Here is a 22,178-nt window from a genome sequence, read left to right as displayed (position 1 = left end):
ACAGGCTTCAATGAAATTGTGAGACGATATGCCAATGTTGCTTGACGTATGTAATTTTATTGAAAATTACACTGTGGTTGGCAACCCTTTAAGGGGAAACACCGCACACAAAGCTGTGTAAGACTGACAAGAATATTGTATTCCCAAAATGGCGGTACGTCTGCACGACGCACACCGAATGGTTCACGGCACGCTACTGCGCGAAGACTTCTGAGGGCAGGAACGAAGACAGACGTCATAGAGGTATGACAGTGTGTTGCTCGTGAGAAGGTAAGATGTGTGCGGTTCGTGCGCATTTTAAAATTTAAACATGTCTTCTTAACGGCAATGGAGGAGGGAAGGCAATCCATGCCTTCAAAGTCACACGCGCTTCCAGTGCACATCTCCAAAATGTATGACGCCAGCACAACAGCGATAGAGGGACTGCCACTCATCCCCTCAACGCCGCACGTGTGTTCCGTGCGCATCTCCAAATCCATAGATGACGGCACTCGAATGACACAGGGGCGGCCACTCGCACCCTCAAAGTTGCACACTCGCCTCGCGTGTCTCCCCAAACCGAATGATGTCGGTACAAAAGCGATGAAGGGGTGGCCTACACCCATAGCTGCGAAAATGGCAAATTTTCATCGACACTCTGAATACATTAAGTAACACTCAGGGCACTATTCCTCAAAAACCAACCAAAAGAAAAAAAAAACGTGACTTTACAGGTGAAGGTTGCTGTGCTTGAGTGAGTACTGCGAGCGCTAGGGGACTACCATAAGAGCAAACATAAATAGCGCTCAAAAGAATTTCCCACACTGTGTGAAACTCGATAAATGTACACAGTGTTTGTATTAAAAATTAACTGTCAATGTTCACAAGAAGACCGGAAGGCACAACAGGGTGATCAAGCCTGCTGAGACAGTGGCTCTTGTTGCTGGAAACAGACAGTCTCCAGATGGCAGAGATGGCAGTTGACTCTCTAATAGCACGAACGCCCAGGTTGCAGGCTGTCTAGGTTGAAAAGGACACTGGTGGGGTTTACTGGGCGTTCCTCTGATGTCCAGAAATTTAACTTACTTGAATCTAGGACAGTCCTTTGTTTCTTTAATGTTTAAACTTCTTCCAGCGTAGGTTAGTCCAAGAAACGTCGCCAAATTGTGGTACACAATGAATGATGCGTAGTCCAGGTGTAGTGGTAGTTCCTTCTTTATTATCAGGTAGTAAGGTGGCAGGTTACAGGATAGGAAGATATAAGGAGAAAACCCCACCAGGAGAGAGCTTCCAGCTCCTCAGCCTGAGATGACCAACTGACTCTCTAGCTAGAGTCAGGCACTTAACATTCCATGATGTCACAGGACATTCTGATGCAGTGGTAGAGGGGAAAAGATATAGTAAGCATTTACCACACAAATTAGGACAGCTTTGACTTCTAGATGAAGTTGAAACGCTTTCAACGCTAGAAAAATTGCTAGCAGTTCTAGATGGTTTATGTGGAGTTGCTTTTGTTGAAGATTCCACATGTTATGGGAACTTTTAGAGCGCACTATTACCCGGAGGTGTCCTGGCGCTAGTGGTAATATGCCTGTAAACGACAGACCGGGATGATTGAAAAAAATACCATCCCGGGTATGTCCAGCTACATGCATCGGTCCCCTAACATGTTGCTTTATATCGGCACTATCCATCATGTCCATCAGCATTGGCGTGTCAGGGTCAGTAGACACCTCTAAATAGAAGTTAAAATCTCCCAAAATAGTATAGGTGTTACAACACAGACCCTCTTCCAACAGCTTACTAATATGAGCAGCAAACGAGTTTCTAGCTCCTGGTGGCCTGTACAAAAAAATATCATTAGAGGTATGGTGATCGGATAAGGTGAGATTAAAGGACAATGACTCACAGGCAGTGGTTGAAGCGGGCTGAAATATAGCTTTAATAGTGCTGTGGTAAATCACTGCCAAACCCCCTCCTTTCCCAACAGGCCTATTTAACACATGACAGAAACCCAGGTGGGGTAGCTTTCACTAAGTCTGGACCGGAGGCCTCGTCTGTCCAGGCTTCTGTAATGAAGGCGATCTTTATTTCATTTTCCTCTAAGCGTCTTGCGCACTCCATACTATGTTTAACCAAGGACCTGGCATTCACCAGAATGCATTTAAAAACTTGAGTGCCAGGCTACAGCTGTCCTTTTATCCTTAAAGAGCCTAATGGGTTGATATCTGATATCTGGTAGGGTTATATTACATTTAGGACAGGACTCTGGAGGAGCTGATGGTATTGAGTCAAAGGAAATACATATACAATCCCTAGCCCTCTCCACCCTATTCAGTTCCAACAGAGTATTTTTGGAGTATGTGTAGATGGAGGGCTTACCTGGCATCAAACTGCCAGGGGTTCTGGCGCTGGGCACGGCCCGAGCGGAGACAGGCTTGCCTTTGGCGTGTCTTCGGTGCACCAGCGGCGCACCAGCTGCACGCCTGCTATAAGCATCCGCGGTGCTCCAGTGCCAGCGTCTCAATTTGGAGCTGGAGTCAGGGAAAGCCTAGACCGCTACCCCTCATCCTCCCAAAATGGCTGCCCCGCCTGACTCAAGCTCGAGTCAAGCTGTGCCACCGACCCTCAATCCCTAACAAAGCAGATTGCAGGAATGGTAAAAGGAAAAATGATTTATTCAAAATTCCGATTTTTAAAAGTAAGCATTGCTTATAGAATGTGCAAATTATGGTGTGCAACCCCCCTAAACAACTGAAATATCAACAGTTTAAAAGGCAGGTTAAAAGGATATTGTCTCTATATGTGTCAGATATCGCCGTGCACAGAACAGTGAGCAGGGCATCTAGCAGTCATCAGACAATATCCCGGCTCAAGCCTCAGGAGAGTAACATGCACTGAATGGTATGTTTTTGTAGATGAGCTACCCGACCAGTGAGCAAGGAGTTTGCGGTTGGCACGATCTGTGGAACCGGGTCGACGAATGGCCACCCCTTGGAAAGGTTTTTTGTATTCCACCTTAGCAGACAGCGATTGGTGCGGCCATCCACCAACACTAGATCGGATAACTGACCTTGAGCCTGGTCCCACTGACGTGCTAAGCATTCCTGGAGGGGACGCATTTGGAATCCTGAATAAGGAACAATTAAAATGCAAGACGCCATCATTCCTATCAATTGCGTGAACACTCGAGCTGGTAACGAGTGGTGTGACAAATCGAGATTAGAGTCTGCATGTTGCAGGTTCTGACTGGGTTGGGACACTCTAGAGCTTTTTGAGTGTGTATTGTGGCTCCTAGATACAGTTGCGTTTCGGATGGTTGGAGATGAGACTTGGTGAGGTTCACAGTAAATCCAAGGTAGTGAAGTAGTTGGGCTGTTTTTGAGTGTGGCGGTGGCAGCTTTGCTGCCAGCTGGCTTTTATAAGCCAGTCATCCAGTTAAGGGAAGACGTGAATGTGCTGTCTTCTTAGATGAGCTACAACTATTGCCAGGCCTTTGGTGAAAACCCTGGGTGCGGTAGTTACTCCAAATGGGAGGACCTTGAATTGATAATGTTGGCCGTCTACCAGAAACCTGAAGTATTTCCGGTGAGCAGGGTGAATGGGAATATTGAAATAGGCATCCTTCAAGTCCAGAGTGGACAGAAAGTTGCCTTGCTGAAGGAGTGAAAGCACTTGTTGGAGTGAGATCATCTGAAAGTTGTCCAACTGAATGTATAGATTTAGTTCTCTAAGGTCTAGTATGGGCCTGAGAGAGCCACTTTTTTGGGGAATTAAAAAGTACAGGGAGCACACTCCGGTCCCCTGTTATTGTAAAGGGAACGTTCTATAGCGTGTTTTTCCACGAGTGAGAGAAAACCTCTTGCTTTAGAAGGGTGATATGCTCTGGTGACATTGCATGTGATCTTGGATGAATATCTGGGGGAGTGTGTGTAAGCTCCAGGCAATAACCATATTGGATCATTTGTAGTACCCACCTGTCTGAGGTGATTGTATTCCAGAAAGGTAGGAATTTAGAGAGACGTCCACCGACAGGAGTGAATGATCGGGGGTTAACGGAAGGAAGTCACTGTTTGTTTGTGGAGGAAGTGCGTGTGGAGTTGCCTCTGCCTTTTTCCTCACCGTTGTGTCCTCTGAAACCACCTCGAAAATAACCTCTTGAAGAGGAGGCTTGGTTGTTGCCATTGTAAGAGGAGGAGGGATTTTCGGTGGATACATTTTTTGGAACCACCTCTATAAAAGGCGCGGTGAAAGGAACCACTTGCCTAGTGGCAGGCAATTGCAAAGCCCCCATGGACTTTGCGACCTCTGTGTCTTTTTTCATCTTCTCCAGTGCGGTATCAACCGTTGGGCCAAAGAGATGTACTTTGTTGAATGAGGATGGAGGTTTACCCCCCCAGGCTTGAATCCTGAAATTCTCAACCAAGCATGTCGGCGTAGTAGTACACTAGTGTTTACTGTACGAGCTGCTGCATCTGCTGCGTCTAGGGCACACTTGATTGAGGTATTATTGATAAGTTTACCTTCTTGGACAAGGTCATTTGCCTTAGTTTTGTGTTTGTCTGGTAAAAATGGCATGAGTTTTTCTAACTCATCGCAATGAGCCCTATCATAGCGAGCCAACAGAGCTTGAGCCGCTTGTTAAGCCACTTTTTTGCTGAGGCACCAATAAACTTAGACTCCTTATCAGGAGGAGAAGCCTAACCTGTGGTTTGTGAGTTAGCTTTCTTGCGAGCATTTGATACCACTAGAGAGTCTACAGGCAACTGACCTCTGATGTAAACAGGGTCGGTGGGTGAAGGTTTAGATTTTGTTCTCCAATCTAGGTGTAATTATTCTTGCCCTCACAGGATCTTTAAATATCTTGTCTAGTATAGGTAAGGTATGAGTGGCACTCTGAGAGGAACTAAGTGTCTCAAAGAGGAAATCTTCTGAAGGCTCTTTATGCAACTCCACTCCGTGATATTGAGCAGCACTGTTAAGGAGTTCAGTGTACCCAATGTTATCGTCAGGTGGGGAGGGTCTAGATGGATACAAATCAGGGTCATTATCTGTGATTCGGTCAGTATGATAATCCTCCCAATGGTCAATGTCCTGTGGCCTATCCTGATCTCCATCCTCATCCACGTCATCCTGTGGGTCAGGTATAAGTGGCGGTGGTGGTGAATTTGATGGTGTAATAAGTAAATTGGGATCAGTGAGGGTAGGAGGTGGAATGTAAGGTGGAGAAAGGTTAGTGCCCACACTCCTGCATTTGAGAGGAATGTGTTAGTTCTCTGGCTGATCTACTGACTGGTCTATCTTCTGTTTTTTGGAAAAGTGGCATGGATATGTCCTGTATCAGGACTGATCGCCAGTTTTTTCTGCTTCGGATCCGAAGGCGGGGCATCGATTCGAGACTCTTTAGACAGAGTATCTTTATCTTTAGTAGTTTGTTTCAGTGGCAAAGGTTTTGGCTCCGAGCCTTTCAGTGTCGAAGGTAGAGTCTTCGGCAGCAGTGTAACTATGACCGACACATGCTTAGATTTGGGTTTTAGTGCAGAAGGTGTCTTTTTTCGGCCCCAGAGTGGGGCCGGCTCGAGCCCAAGCCGAAAGCATTCTCTTTATGTTTCAGAGCCAGGCCCGAGGGAGGGAAATCGGAAACCTTTTGTTGATGCCAACCTTCGCCCAGGGAGGGACTAGAGCCTTTGTTTTTGTTTGTTGGGGGGCAAGGGAATACCTTCACTCACGGTACGTTGACCCGGAGTAACTTGCTCCTCTTCTTCCATGTCGGAGTCGACTTCAGATACAGAAATGTTCTTCCTCTTCGGCTACTTGAGCTTGCTGTTCTGTGTCGGAATCTTCACCGAAGATGTCCAGTGCGGAGCCACTCTGGTGTTGAATCTTGTGGCTTTTGGCCATAACGGTAACTAAGCGTCTTGTTCAATCGAAACGATCAACACGCGTTGCAGTCTTTCTCGTTATGTTCTGGGGACAGGCAGTGGTTGCACACTTCGTGCATGTCAGTGCGTGGAAATTTAGCACGACATCCGGGACAGAACTTGAAGGGAGTTTGTTCCATCGACTGCTAGTGCGGCCGGCGCGGGTAGGCCAGACGGCCCGCTACGTGTTTCACGATCGAAGTTTTTTCGAGGTGAGTCGATACGCGACGAATGAAGAACCACAGTCGATAACAATACCGTCAAGTGTAGTTGATTGCACATCAAAGGGATCCAAGAATAGGTGCCATACCGGAGCGCAGCAACATACATCCGAACCCGATGGCGGAAAAAAAAAATCTAAAAATGGAGTTTATGCCCATGCGCACTATCATCAAAAGGAGGAGTTACCTACCTCGTGACTGGAAAGGAATATGCTACTTACCAGTATGCATCTGTTCTTGGCATAGAGGGCTGCAGAGTGGTACATTTATGAATAGATCGCCATCTGGTGTTGGGCTCGGATGATTGCACTTGTTTTTCTTCTGGAGAAGTCTTTGTCGTCATAGATGACTCCTCCTCTTGGTGTTAGTGCGCATGGGCATCGGCTCCATCCTTAGATTGTTTTGCCATAGTAGGGTTAGATGGAGTAGTGTAGTATAATACATAAAGATATGCCCATGTAAGTGTATCTAAATAAGATAATGTTGGGACAGACACAGGTTTCCGGGGAGGCAGGGAGGGCATGTACCACTCTGCAGCCCTCTATGCCAAGAACAGATGCATACTGGTAAGTAGCATATTCCGTTCGAGGCATATGGGCTGCAGATGGTACATTTATGAATAGATTGTACAGCAGTTACCTCCCTAGCGGTGGTCACCAGTGTCTGTCGCAACTGTTTGAAATAGAGTTTTTAATACAGCTTGGCCCACTCTGGCTTGTTGTGCAGCCTGTACATCAACACAGTAGTGCTTTGTGAATGTATGTGGTGTAGACCAAGTTGCTGCTCTACATATGTCATCTAGGGGAATGTTCCCTAAGAATGCCATAGATGCTCCTAGTTTTCGTGTAGAATGAGCTCTAGGAGGAACAGTTAATGTTCTCTTTGCTTTAATGTAACATATTTGTATACATCTTACAATCCATCTAGCGATGCCTGCTTTAGAGATAGGATTGCCCTTATGTGTTGGGGAAAATGCTACAAATAGTTGTTTAGTTTTCCTGAAGTTTTGTGTTCTTTCTATGTAGTACAAAATGGCTCTTTTGACATCTAGTGTATGTAGAGCCCTTTCTGCTACCGTCTGTGGCTTTGGAAAGAAGACTGGTAGTTCCACTGGCTGGTTGATGTGAAATGCTGAAATTACTTTAGGCAAGAACTTTGGGTTTGTTCTAAGAACCACTTTATTCTGGTGTAACTGTAGGAATGGTTCTTGTATTGTCAATGCCTGTAATTCACTTACTCTCCTGAGTGAGGTAATGGCTATAAGGAAAGCCACCTTCCATGTAAGGAATTGTATTTCGCACCTATGCATAGGTTCGAAAGGTGGCCCCATTAGTCTGGTGAGTACTACGTTGAGGTTCCAGACTGGGGAAGGTGGTAATCTTGGTGGAATGACTCTTTTAAGGCCTTCCATGAAGGCTTTTATCGCTGGTACTCTGAACAGTGATATGTGCTGCCTGTTTTGTAGGTACGCTGCTATAGCTGCTAGGTGTACCCTGATAGATGTGTACGCTAGATTACATTGCTGTAAGTGTAATAAGTAGCAGATAATCTCTTTTGTCGATACGTCCAGAGGGTTGATATTGTTATTAGTACAGTGTATAGCAAACCTCTTCCACTTAGCTGCATAGCATGCTCTGGTGGTGGGACGTCTTGCTTGTTTAATTATCTCCATGCAATTTGGGGGTAGATCTAAGTATCCAAATTCTAGGATTTCAGGAGCCAGATCGCTAGGTTCAATTGTGTGGGATCTGGGTGCATTATTTCTCCATGGTTCTGGGTCAGGTGCATGGGTAGAATTCGTAGCTTTTGGTGTGGCACTTGTGAGAGTTGCAGGAGCGTGGTGAACCACGATTGTCTTGCCCACGTGGGTGCTACTAGTATCATGGTCATTGAGTGTTGTTGTAGTTTTCTGACCACTAATGGGATTAGTGGGAGAGGGGGAAAAGCGTATGCAAATTTTTTGGACCAATTTATCCATAACGCATTGCCCTGCGACAGGTGGTGCGGGTACCTGGACGCGAAGCTTTGGCATTTTGCGTTCTGATGAGTGGCAAAGAGGTCTATCTCTGGTTGTCCCCATCTTTGGAAGAATGGCTGCAGTATTTGTTGGTGCAGTTCCCATTCGTGTATTTGTTCCGACTGTCTGCTTAAGATGTCTGCTATCTGGTTTTGGACTCCTGGTAGGTGTTCGGCTAACAGATAGATGTTTTGAGGAATGGCCCATCTCCAGATTTCCTGTGCTAGTCTGGATAGTTGGAGAGAGTGCGTCCCCCCCTGTTTTTGAATATAATACATTGCTGTCATGTTGTCTGTTCTGATCAGGACTGCTTTGTTGGTAACATGTATTTGGAAGGCTTTCAATGCTAGAAACACCGCTAGTAGTTCTAGGTAATTGATATGCAGTCTTTTTTCCTGCACACTCCACCTTCCTTGTACTGTGTATTTCTCCATATGTGCTCCCCATCCTGTGAGCGATGCGTCTGCTGTTATTGTCACCTGTGGAATTGGTTCTAGGAACGACCGCCCCTTGGCAATGTTTGTTGTGTTCCACCACTTCAGAGAGCGGTGTGTGCGGTCGTCTACCAACACCAGATCTGTAATCTGTCCTTGAGCCTGATTCCACTGTGTCGCTAAGCATTCTTGTAGCGGACGCATTTGTAGTTTGGCATATGGTATTAGCAGTATGCAGGATGACATCATCCCTAATAGCTGCATGAACACTCTTGCTGGTAGTGAGTGTTGTGGCTGGAATCTTTGAATGATTGTAAGCATTGTTTGGATCCTGACTGGATTGGGGTATACTTTGGCTTCTTCTGTGTCTATAGTAGCCCCCAGATATTGTTGAACCTTGCTTGGTTGTAGGTGTGACTTTGTGTAGTTCACCGTGAACCCTAGCTGGTGTAGTAGCTGAATTGTCTTTTGTGTGTTTTGAAGACATTCTTCTTGTGACTTGGCTTTTATTAGCCAGTCGTCCAAGTATGGGAAGACATGTATTTGTTGTCTTCTTAGGTGAGCTGCCACCACTGCCAGGCATTTTGTGAACACCCTTGGTGCCGTTGTGACACCAAACGGAAGGACTTTGAACTGATAATGTTGTCCTTCTACCACAAACCTGAGGTATTTCCTGTGGGCTTTGTGAATCGGGATATGAAAGTAAGCGTCTTTTAGATCCAGTGTAGAAAGAAAGTCCCCTTTCTTCAGTAAAGGAAGTACCTGTTGGAGCGTGACCATGTGGAAATGTTCCGAATTTATGTATGCGTTGAGAGGTCTTAGGTCCAGTATCGGTCTTAGAGACCCATCCTTTTTGGGAATTAGGAAGTATAGGGAGTATACTCCTGTTCCTTGTTGGTGCTATGGAACCTTCTCTATGGCATGCTTTCCTAGCAGGGATAGTACTTCCTGCTTTAACAGTGTCAGGTGATCTTGTTTTATTGGACGCTGTTTGGGGGGGGATGTTTGGTGGGGTAGATGTGAGTTCCAGGCAATAACCATGTTGGATAATTTGTCTCACCCACCTGTCTGATGTGATGTTTTCCCAGACAGGTAGGAACTGTGATAGGCGTCCCCCGACCGGTGTTATATGGTCTGGGGGGAGCTGTATGAAGTCACTGCTTTGGGGTTGGAGAGTTGCGGTTGTTGTTGTTTCCGCGACCTCTACCCTTGTTGTTGTTACCTCTGTAACTACCTCTAGAATTACCTCTGGGTGATGTAGGTGTAAAAGAGGTTTGTTGCTGGCTTGTACCTGTATTTTTGGATCCTCCTCTATAGGTGGACCTACGAAAGGAACCTCTGTGTCGGCTGTTGCAATGCTCCCATTGATTTAGCCGTTTCCGTATCCTTTTTCATCTTTTCTAAGGCCTCATCTGTCCCTGTGCCGAAAAGTGTTTTCCCATCAAAAGGTTGGTTCAGTAACGATGTTTGTACCTCTTGTTTGAACCCTGATACCCTAAGCCATGCATGTCTCCTTAACATGATGCTTGTGTTTGAAGCTCTTGCTGCAGTGTCTGCCGCGTCTAGGGCGCACTTTATGGAAGTGTTAGTAATTAACTTCCCTTCTTGTATGAGTTGATCTGCCCTCTTTTGATGTTCTTTAGGGAGATGTGTGATGAGTTTTTCTAATTCATCATAATGCGCTCTGTCATACCTTGCAAGTAGTGCTTGCGTATTAGCTATGCGCCAGCTGTTTGCCGCTTGAGATGCTACTCTCTTGCCAGAGGCATCTATTAGCTTAGACTCTTTGTCAGGAGGTGGAGCTTCTCCTGTAGATAAAGAGTTTGCTCTCTTACGCGCGTTTGTGACCACTAGTGAGTCTAGAGGAATTTGTCCTTTAATGTATATTGGGTCTTTTGGAGCTGCCCTATATTTCTTATCGATTCTTGGGTTTAGTACCCTAGCCCTCACTGGGTCTTTGAATATCTCTGATGTATGACTGAGAAGGCCCTTAAGCATTGGTAGTGTTCCTGATGTTCTTTGTGCAGTAGGTAGTGTTTCTAATAAGAAATCCTCTATTTGAGGTTCTGCATGTAGTTCTACCTTGTGATATGTTGCTGCTCTATTAATGAGTTGCGCAAAACCAGTATTATCATCAGGAGGTGAAGGTTTTGAAGGATACATTTCAGGGTCGTTATCGTTATCTGACCCTACATTGTACTCTTCCCATGGGTCTGCCTCCTCTGGGATTGTGTCTTCATCATCCCCAGGATGTTCCCCCTCCCCTGTGTCACTCTCTACATCTGTTGTAGGTGTAGATGGTCCTGTGGGAGGAATATTTGGTCTATTGTGAGGAAGAGGAGAAGATGGTGTGTGTCTAGGTTTTGGAGAAGGGGGAGGAGTTGTATTTGTCCCCATTGTTCTCTTCTTCGGATGAGTTTTGTCGTCCGAATGTTCATTCTTCCTCTTTTTAGGTAGTTCTGTGACTACCTTGCCAGTTTTGGGATCAATAAACAGAGTCTTTTGTTTAGGATCGGTCTTGTATTCCTGTGTCGGTACCGCAGTTTTCGGTTCCGAAAGGTGTTTTTTCTTCTGACTGTCCATTTGTATTTTCGGCACCGAGATTTTATTCGGATCCGATGTCTTCGGTGTCGAAGATGTCCCCGGTGTCGAGGGTGTTTTCGACGTCGAAACTTGTTTCGGTGTCGACATGGACTGCTTCGACTTTTCCTTGACTTGGAGCTTCGTTGTCGATGTGGTCCGTTTATCGGAACCACCATGATGGGAGACCGAGTGTTTCGGTTTCGGTTTCGTTGCCGGGCTCGAAGGCGGGGCGTCGGAAACTTTTTTCGGTTGTCTGACCGGGCTCGAGGGCGGGGTCGACACCGTGCGGGGTCTGTTCTTTGGTAAAGGGACGTCGTCACTCACGGTTTGTTGGACGTCGATTTCCTCGACGTCGGACTCGTCCACTTCAGACCCCGCCTCAGCCTCTTCTTCCTCCTCTTCTGGGTGCTGGTCCTCGAACAGCTCCGGGATTGCTTGTGACTGCATTCTCGATACCTCGTGTCTTCGGGCTCGACGGTTTCTAATCGTCGATTTTGAAGAGAACGCTGCACAGGCCTCACAGTCCCTGGATTCGTGTTCAGGGGACAAGCAGAGGTTGCACACCTCGTGTAGGTCCTTGTGTGGGAACTTAGCACCACACGTTGAACATTTTTTGAATGGAGTCCTTTCCATGGACCCCGGGCTGGACTACTTCGAGTTTCTCGTAGTCGTCGTCCTTTGAAACGCGTCGGTATGGAAGTGAAGTCTCGTTCGATAACAATACCGTCGAATTGGAAAGGGTTACGCGCCGAATATAACCTTCTTTATCGAAGTTGGTCCGGAGCGCTTCGATCCTCATCCGAACCCGATGGCGGAAAAAAACAATCTAAGGATGGAGCCGATGCCCATGCGCACTAACACCAAGAGGAGGAGTCATCTATGACGACAAAGACTTCTCCAGAAGAAAAACAAGTGCAATCATCCGAGCCCAACACCAGATGGCGATCTATTCATAAATGTACCATCTGCAGCCCATATGCCTCGAACGACTTCTTCGAAGAAAAACAAAGTGCATACATCCGGATCTAACACTAGATGGCGATATATGGCATATGATCTACAGCACATATGCCTCGAACATAGTGCTTACAGATTAAATAATACATATTGTGTAAGAGAGGTAAAAGGGCAGTCCTCATGGGAGGTTACAAATGATCACAAGGCGGTCCTAAGGAGGGACTAACAAGCCTATTAACTAATTAGAAGCCAGCATTTATGAAGGACAATGGAATGCCAATGGCAAATGTGGGCGGAGCTTCAAGCACATCATGCTTCACAGCAGCACATTCGCTACCCAGGCTCGACCTAAAAATGAGAGTAATAAAAAAGAAAGGGTCTTGACAAAATGGGAAATTCATAACATGAAATTTTACACAATGAAATGTTATTTTTCCACCAAAGTAAAAGAATGTTTATGAACCAGACAACATAAGCCTATGGGGAAATAATTGACTTCTAATGGTCCACTAAAGCAGGTAAGTCAGACAAAGCAATTTATCAGGGGCACCATGTGTCCAAAGCGAACATAAAAACAATGTGACAATAGAGACCAACAAGATAGTTTTCTGAATTGGACCTGTAAGCAAACCAGGAAAAATGTCAATGGAGGACTTAGACAAGAATTGGAGGAGGTTAATGCACTCAAAGGCATTGTTAGAATGTATTCTTTCAAAAGTTACCATAAGCATATTGAGCAGTTTCAAAAGTGCTTGCGTTGAAATCTACTTTTTTACTGACACAAAGCAGAGAAATCTTGAAATAATGCTGTTCTAAAGATATAAAGAAAAGATTAAGCTATAGACCAATTAGAGATATAAGCAAGGCCAAATTATTTACCCTCTGCTTGTGCTGCTGTAGCAGGTTGTCCAGGTTATGGCGACGTTTGTAGTTGAAGTAGAAATTCTTACACTGAGCTTCACTTTTTGTTGCCACCATTTTGGCAATGGCTCCCCAGTTCCGTCCATGCTCAACTAACCCTGGGGAAAACATAATATCACTGCTTTAGGGCCTGTAACATAATATTCAGAACCAACATTTTTTTCTCAGCCTGTAAAACAAATGAAATACCTTCGGTAACAAAATATCTGTAAGAAACATAGGTTAGTTATAGATTCCTTACCTTGGAATTACCCCCAGGCGTCAGACTGGATCAGGAAAGTTTTTTCATAACTGGAGCCCCACTAGTCAGAAGGTGGCGTCGGTCGACTCCGCATTCGTCGTCGTGGTCACTGGGATGAAGTCGCTGTAGCTACTTAGACGCTGACCTTACGCGCTGACGTCAGTTCTGTACACAACTTTCCATGCCAGAGGGCAGAGCCATGCAAGACACTGACCACTTGTTCACCAAACTAGGGACCTGAAAGAAAATCCTTGACCCTAGAAATCAGTTTGAAGAATGGGGCAGATGGGTGGGGCGTTAAGGAATCTATAACTAAACTATGTTTCATACAGATATATATTGTTACTAAAGGGAAGTAACTTGTTCATCTGAAAGAAACAGTTAGTTATAGATTCCTTACCTTAGAATAGACACCCCAGCAATACTAACCCCGGAGGTCTGGGTCTTCGAACTAAGTTCACACGAGAAAGTTCTGGAGAACAGAACGGCCAAAGAAGCAGTCTCTCCGGACTTGGCTGTCCAGGCAGTAGTGTTTGGTAATCATGACTAACGATGCCCAAGTAGCTGCCTGACAGATGTCATTTAGGGGGACTCCTCGTCCCAAAGCAGTAGTAGCTACCGTCAACCTGGTGGAATGGGCGCGCAGCCCCAATGGAAGCTCCTTCTTTGCCAAAGAATAGCAGGCTTTGATGCACAGAACGACCCACCTAGAGATGGTGCGTTTGTGCATGACCCAACCTTTCTTAGCGCCCACGTAACCAACAAAGAGCTGGTTGTCCACCCGGAATTGTTTGGTGCGATCTAGAAGGAAAGCGCATGTTTTGGATTCAGACGGCGGAGCCTCTCTTCCTCTTTCGATGGATGCAGAGGCCGAAAGAAGGTGGGCAAAGTGATGGTTTGGCCAATATGGAAAGAAGTAACCACCTTGGGAAGAAAGGAAGGACTCGTTCTAAGGACAAACTTGCCTGAATGGACAGCCAGAAAGGGAGGCTTGGAAGAAAGAGTTTGCAGCTCACTTACCCTGTGTGCACAGGTGATGGCCAGCAGAAAGGCATTTTTCAAAGTTAAAAGTCAGAGAGGACAGTTATGTCGTGGCTCAAAGTGAGTGCACATAAGATAGGTAAGAACCAAGCTCAAGTCCCACTGAGGCATTACGAAGGGAACAGGAGGAAAAAGATGAGTAATGCCCTTAAGGAATCTTGAAAGTTGAAAGGAGAAGACTGATCAGGAAGCCTAAGGAAGGCTGACATGGACAAGATGTAGCCCTTTAGAGTGTCCAGAGCAGAGCCCTACTGGTCCAAAGAAAGGAGGAACAAAAGAACCTCAGATAGAGGGGTGGAAAGGGAATCCACAGCCTTTGCTGTGCCCCATGAAACAAATGTATTCCATCTGAAGGCATATACCGTCTTAGACTTCGGGAGGAGGGTCGAAAGCCGTTAACTGTCCCGGCTCACTCTCCATGCAAGGAGGTGGAGGCTGGACAGGTTACGGTGGAGGACCGTCCCCTGCTGCAGCGACAGAAGGTCCTCCCAAAGAGGCAGTCAGATCGGAGGATCGACAGCCATGTTGAGCAGCTCGGGATACCGGACTCTTCGTGCTCAATCCGGAGCCACAAGAATGACTTGGGCCGGGTCGCTCTTGATCTTCTTCAGCACTCTGGGTAGAAGTGGTATAGGCGGAAAGGCGTATAGAAGACCGCAACTCCACTTGCGATGAAAAGCATTGCCTAGGGAGTGTTGCCTTGGAAATTCCAACGTGTAGAACTACTGACATTGCGCGTTCTATTCGGTGGTGAATAGATCTAACCAAGGCTCTCCCCACTGCTGAAAGAGACCTTGCACCACCTCCGAGTGAAGAAGCCATTCATAATCCATCAGGCACTGTGGCTGAGTTTGTCCACCATGGCGTTCAGGGAACCTGCTAGGTGTTGAACCACCAGGGATATGCCCTGCATGTCCAGAGGTGGAGGGCCTCCTGACAGAGGGTACATGATCCCACCCAGCCCTGTTTGTTGCAGTACACCATGGCAGTGGTGTTGTCCGGGAACACCTGCACTACTCTTCACGGGACAGAGGAAAGGAATGCTTTAAGTGCAAGACGAATTGCCAGAAGCTCAAGAAGGTTGATATGGAGCCCGGACTCAGCCGGAGACCAGAGGCCTCTGATCTCCGCCTTCCCCATGTGGATGCCCCATCCCAGTAGAGATGCATCGGTCACCACTGTGTGTTCTGGTTGGGCAAGGGAAAGGGATTGGCTGTCGACCCAATCCTGGTTTGTTAGTCACCACTGCAATTGCTAAGCAGTGCCGTCCGAGATTTGGACGAAATCTGACGGGTTCCCCAGATGTTGTGCCCACTGGAACTTCAGGTCCCACTGTAGAGCCTGCATATGCCATCTGGCATGGTCCACCAGCAGGATGCACGAGGCCATCAGGCCCAGTAGCCGGTGGGTCATCCTGACCGAAACCAGAGATAGAGCCTGAAAGATCGGCATCACAGCCCAAACTCATTGTTCGGGAGGATAGATCAGAAACTGAACATGTCCAGAACCGCTCTGATGAATAGGAGCTTCTGAGAGTGATGTAGCAAATAAAGTTCTTGAATCCAGTGAGTATAAGTAGGTATGATTTATTGTAGGTTAATCCAAGTTAAGTTAACAATTAAATGATCAATAGATATAATAATAAAAACCCCACCAGGAGCAGTTCTTCTCTCGCTCAGCCTGTCTGCCATCAACTGCCTCTACTCAGAGCAGTCAGGTACCAAACATTCTAGTGTGTCATCAAACATTCTTCTAGATGCAGTGGCTAAGCAATGGGGAAATCCAAGCAAGGGAAATGCAGAGCATAAGCAAGATGTAACACATCCCCCTTCCTTAGAAAACAACAAACAAAGATAAGAGAATATATATACAAATCATATGAATGGAACACATTGCATTGCATTCCCAAATATATAACAGTTGAAATATAATAAGGATTGCATTCACAAATATAGTGACCCCATCCCCCTTCCTAGGGAAAATTAAACAGATGTTCATATAATCTTCGACAACCTCCATATCCAAAATACATACTATATGAACTCCTCAAAACATTAGAGCACTTCCGTGGTTCATATCAGCCAATAGAGTAACTTGCGGCTCTTCACAACAAAATAAATACAATATGAACTCCTCTAAACATTAGAGCACTTGCGTGGTTCATATCAGCCAATAGAGTAACTTGCGGCTTTTAACAACATTGAACAATGGAACTCCTCAGAGTCCATAACAAGAAAATTGAGCAACTACGGCTCTTCTAAACATCAACAATTGAACCCCTCAGAGTCCATAACAAGAAAATTGAGCAACTACGGCTCTTCACAGCATTAAACAATTGAACCCCTCAGAGTCCAAAACAAGAAAATTGAGCAACCTACGGCTCTTCACAACATTAAACAATTGAAAAGGATGGAGCGCCTCAAAAATGAGCACCGAAGTGGCTCCCCCAAAAGTACATATCCAAAATGGAGCCCCTCAAACATGAGCACCGAAGTGGCTTCCGCAAAAGTACATATCCAAAATGGAGCGCCTCAAACATGAGCACCGAAGTGGCTCCAGCAAAAATACACTCTAATAAGTTCAAACACCTGAACAACTAATTTTCAACAAAAACAAAATAGCATTGAACACCTCAAAAACAAAATGAGCACACTTGCGGTTCAAATCAGCATATCAAAATCAAAAATATCTGCAAATAAACACGAGAAAAAAACCAAATTGAGCACCACAACCAAAAGTAGAGCATAATAATGGCTCACTCCATAAATAACTAAAACCAGAAATCTGAATAAAAATGGTAGGGCACCTCAACATACGTTGAGCATAAACATGGCTCCCACATTCAAAATACATCATGCAAAGTACACACATACAAAGTACACACATGCAAAGTACACACATGCAACTAATATGAGAAGAAATACATTGCGAATTAAAAATGATGTGCTGTCCTCCCAATAAATACATAAATGAAACTTCCCTCTGAAAACAAGTTATAATAAAGATGTTAAATTTCTACAAAAAGATGAACATACACTCCGGTGAGCGAACTCTCTCACCCGAGAAGTGCAGAACTCATCCAATGCTGATCGACAAAATCTCTTTTCCAGTATCCACGTAGATTATCACCAGCAGTCACTAGTAGAAGTCCAACAGTCACTTGTTGAAATCCAGTCACTAGCTGAAGAAGAACGATGTTACCGCTGGACATCGCACAAGTAATGTAGACAAATGACACCATCCAAGAGTCAAGCTACAAAATTGCTCAAGAACAACCGGTGAAAATAAAAGCTCTTGAAATCAGTAACTAGAAGAAAAAAAAAATCCCCGAAGGTGTCACATAAATATGACGTTACGCACAGTTCACAGCAACGTTATGACATGTAGAATCTTCCGATTGCCATGGGGAGAGTAGAGATCCCAGAGCGGACAGAGCGTCTGACGTATGCTCACAGTAGAGATTCCAGAGGGACAGAGTGTCTGAGGTACACCCACAGTAGAAATTCCAGAGCGGGCAGAGCGTCTGACGTACGCTCACACGCCAGAGACACTCTTCACAGACTCCCTTCGAACATTCCATGACGTCACCAGAAAGCAACAGATAGCAGTCAGGAAGGATCGCTCTGCTCCTGTCAACCAACTGCCACAATGCCAGGGAAGACAGCATGATTCAGAAAAGGGGGTGGTGATGAACAGAGTGTCTGAATTAAGCAGACCACTCTTACCCAGTCCAAAGATCAGGGCTTGATCCATCACCGTTATTTAGCTCACTGCCCCATCCCAGCTCAGAACCTGGCTATATGCAAATTAGTCTGTCCCTGGCCCAGTGCATCATGGGAACAGGGCAGACCAAACTACCAAGCCAATTCTTCACCAGAAAGGAGACAAGCTACCGGGGACCGGTTTCTGGCATTTCAGCCTCGTCGGCCCGGCTTGCTTGAATCCTGATGGAGCAGTGAGCAAGGGACTCATGTCTGAGTATACCCTGCAACACCTATAGTGGCCAAAAACGATTCAGACAGCATGGCACACGTTGAAAACAAGAGGTAACAATATTAAATATTGCCAAACCACAAATGTTTCCTGCAGACTTTAAACTCTTATCTTTGAGGAAAAACACAGCTGGCAATGTGAAAGACTTAGCTGACAGAGTTTCCATGCTTCCATAAATCAAATTCACGAGCATCTCCGATGTGCTCAGTTCATGAATGCAAGTGCAGGGCCTCAAGAAAGTAAACTGACTTTTTTTTATTTTTTTATGCTGCACATTCAGTACCTATAACTGATGGTAGACACGGTTTTCTCTTTAAATTTTAAATATAACGTTGCGAAGCAAAACTTTCTCTCTCAAAAATGTAGCCAATATGTAAAAGTTCACTCTCCAAATATGAAAATTCAGGCCAATGTGATATAAAGTTCTCTTGCAAACCAGGCCAAATCACGCAGTCTGAAATCAAACACCCTGGGATGGTAGGCTGTCCAGATGACTGGGGACACTGGTGGGGCTAACCAGGGCGTTTCTGTAAATTTACCTTTTCTGTTCCGGCTTAAGTAGTTCCTTGGTTGCAGTAGTAATTCATTAAAACAGTCCTCTTTCCACGCATAGGTTCTGTTCTGTACCTCGTCGCCAATTTGTAGCAAATAAAGTTCTTGAATCCAGTGAGTATAAGTAGGTATGATTTATTGTGCGACTTCAGCACGTTGATGGAGACCCCCAGCGACTGCTGGGGGGATGGGGGGGGGGACGCAAGGGGGGGTACAGGGGTGAAGGAGGGTAATCTCGAAGGGGAGGGAGTAGCTCCTTCAGACTATTTGCAAAATCCACCTGTTCAATGTGATGGTGGACCAGTGGTGGAGGTGATAGCGAATCCTGCCTCCCACTGGCGATTGGTGGCCCTGGAAGGTCGGACTAGGAGGGTTTGAAGGCTGCTGCAGAGGGGCGGTGGTGGACTGGCCCACGCGCTGGCCCCCAGAACCACGACGGTGGTTCCTACGTCCCCAGCCGCGCAAGGGCTGAACAGCTTGTGCCAGCCTGTGGCCCTGGGTGGGACGTGGTGGGGCACCCTTTCTGTAGCCACGAAAGGAGGGAAAAGCAGACTGCGCAGAGCGGCTGGTGGGGAGGCCCAAGGACTTGGCCGTAGCCCGCGAGTACTTGAAGCGCTCTAGTGCGCTGTCTGCCTTGTAGCCTAACAGGTGACTGCTATCAAAGGACATGTCCATAAGAGTAGCTTGTACATCCCCAGAAAAGCCAGTCGATCTCAGACAGGCGTAGCGTCGAAGGGCTACCAAGGTTGATATTGTCCGACCTAGCGAGTCGGCGGTGTCTAGTCCACTGTGCGTGGTAGACTGCATCTCTCCCCTCGGCAGCTGCACGGGAGAGTACTGCCCGGGCCTCCTTCGGGCACTGGGGCAGCACCTGCGCCACCGTATCCCACACAGAGTGGGTATAACGGGCCAACAGACATGTGGTGGTTACCGACTGCAGTCCCAAGCTTAAGGAAGAAAACCTCTTCCCAAGATGGTCCTGCTTTTTGGATTCCCGATCCGGTGGTGCATTACGGAATGCGCCTTTGGATGTGGAAGCTTGGACCACCAAGCTGTATGGGGTGGGGTGTTAGGAGAGGAAAGTGGGGTTGCCTGGGGCTGGGCGGTGGCATCGGGCAATCATCCTATCCACAGGAGCCACTGAGTTGGGCCTGGACCAGGTGCTCAAAAGGATGTCGGTTTGGGCTTTATTGAACAGCAGCAGGTGCTCCGAAGAGCTCGCTGCGGGCTGAAGCACCTCTGTCAGGAGGTTTGTCCTGACTTCCACCGTAGGTAGCTCAAAGTTTAAAGCCTCGGCCGCCCTAGGCAACACCAGTGCGTAAGAAGCTCCCTCCTCCATAGCCACGGTAGGAGGAGATAACATGCCAAAGTCTGGGGAAGTATATAGACCACATGATTCACCCAGTTCCTCTCTCCTGTACGGGTCATACTCTACCTGGTCTGCTAGAGGGTCTCCAGACCCCTTTCAGTCCACCTCACAATCCGTTGGCTGCCAATCTGACCTGTTTGGAGCACCAGGGTAGAACAAGGGCACAAAGGTACCCATTGGCGCTAGGTCCGGCTCCGTGTGGAGGCCAGGGTCGACTCCAGCTGGGGACACAACCGGCGTCCACTGCAGACTTGGTGCCGGTGGAATCGGCGGTGGGGGAGGTGTAATCAGGTCGACCAGCGCCGATCCGGATCCAGGTCTGGATCCAAGGGGACCCTGCAGTGCTGGGGCCGGCGCCACCGGCCTCAGGGCCCCCAGCCGGAGTCAGACTGCCCAAAGATGGCATGCACCGTTTCGTAAAAGGTGCAAAGCTGGGCACGGGTCACTCCGGGAAGGGAGGGGAGGTGAGGGAAACTCTGAGTTGACCCTTCAGACTCCGCACGTAGAGCAGCGGGAGTGGCATCACCTGCATCCCGGGTCGGGCGAGTAGTAGTCAAAGAGCTCTGATGTTTTTACGACTTTTTGTGCTTCTACTTACCCGAGGAGTGCGAAGACTTTGAAGAAGACTGGTGGTGGTGGTGGTGGTGGTGGTGGCTCCACGGCCGGTCCCAGGGCCTCCCTCGCGACCAGGACCTCGAACCTTGTGGAGCAGACTGCCGGTCCTCGAGAAGCTTTCGGGACCACTCCCGCAAAAACATCAGATTCCTGGTCTAGCAGTCGGAGCGCGACATGGGATCGTGGTCGCGCTCCAGGCAAAACAGGCATACACAATGCAGATCTGTCACCAACATCAGCCGGCTACAGGAGCCGCAAGACTTGAAACCGGGCATCCCGGACGTGCACCAGGAGTCAAAGACTCAAAAACGATGTCTACAAAAGTTGTCAAAAAGTCAGTCTAAAAGTGACTGGAGGTACCTCTCCCTGTGGATCTGCGCTGGCTGACGCAGAAAAAGAAAGAACTGTAGTCAGCGTGCAAGGGCGGCGTCTAAGTAGCTACTGCGATGTCATCCTGGCGACCACTGCGCACGCGGAGCTGACCAACACCACCTTGCGAAGTGCAGGGGTACTGCTGATTAAAAGTTTCCAGATCTAGTCTGACACCTGGGGTAATTCTAAGGTAAGGAATCTAAAACCAACTGTTTCCTTCAGATCTGCTTTTAGATTCCATTGGTTTTTGAATTGGCAATTTTTCCAAACTTTTAAAAGTCTAGTTAGTGCCTTGGTTGAGTACCTTTAGTAATTTTTGAAAAAGTTTAAAAGCTTACTTTGGTTAGGGGTAAAAGTGCTTAGAAGTTTATTTTTTGAAGTCCCTTTAAACAGGCCCTAACTACTAGTAAAATGATGGGACCTACAGAGAATGTGGTTGTGGGACTCAACCATATCCCTTACCTCCATCTTGGCAGGAAGGAGCAAAAGCCCCTCGGTAAACTTTAAAAAAAATCAAAACTGGCTACAATCCTACCAATGTTAAGCTCCAGGAGCTCTTGGCAGAATAGGCTATGAAACAACCTTCTGAAGAGAAGGACCTCCCTGCAGAAGGAAAGAGTAGTAATGAGGAGGAGCAATTGCCCTCAACTACATACAGAAGACGTGGTCCCTGGATCCGTCCTCCCGAAAGAAGTGCTTAAGCTACCTAGATCCCACACAGGTGTGACAAGCACCCCAAGTGACATTGAGGACAGCCTTAATGAGGAGGGCATCCTTATAGTAAGGATGACTTGAAGACTATCCCTGGAGGATAGACTCCTGGCTACAGAAAAGGAAAGAGTAGGAATGGGTCTAGCACCCATCAATGGTGGCAGCAATGTTATACCTAGGGAGAGGGAGACATTTTATGACCTTAAAATCCCCAAAGGGATTGTCCCCAAATATGAGGAAGGTGATGACAT

At 46.8% G+C, this 22,178-nt stretch overlaps 1 protein-coding gene across 15 annotated transcripts in view; it reads right to left on the bottom strand.

Annotated features, from left to right (window-relative positions):
* Positions 1–22,178, bottom strand: part of NCOR1 (nuclear receptor corepressor 1) — a 1,934,049-nt gene that overhangs the window by 1,093,910 nt on the left and 817,961 nt on the right. For all 15 annotated transcript variants that reach the window (XM_078679968.1, XM_078679976.1, XM_078679969.1 and 12 more), the window contains exon 21: positions 12,992–13,131. In XM_078679968.1, the coding sequence (XP_078536094.1) occupies positions 12,992–13,131 (140 nt within the window). The remainder of the gene's footprint in view (positions 1–12,991; positions 13,132–22,178) is intronic.

The sequence above is a fragment of the Lissotriton helveticus genome, chromosome 3_1, assembly GCF_964261635.1.
Source record: "Lissotriton helveticus chromosome 3_1, aLisHel1.1, whole genome shotgun sequence".
Taxonomy (NCBI): Eukaryota; Metazoa; Chordata; class Amphibia; order Caudata; family Salamandridae; genus Lissotriton; species Lissotriton helveticus.
This window is presented reverse-complemented; position numbering and strand designations above follow the sequence as displayed.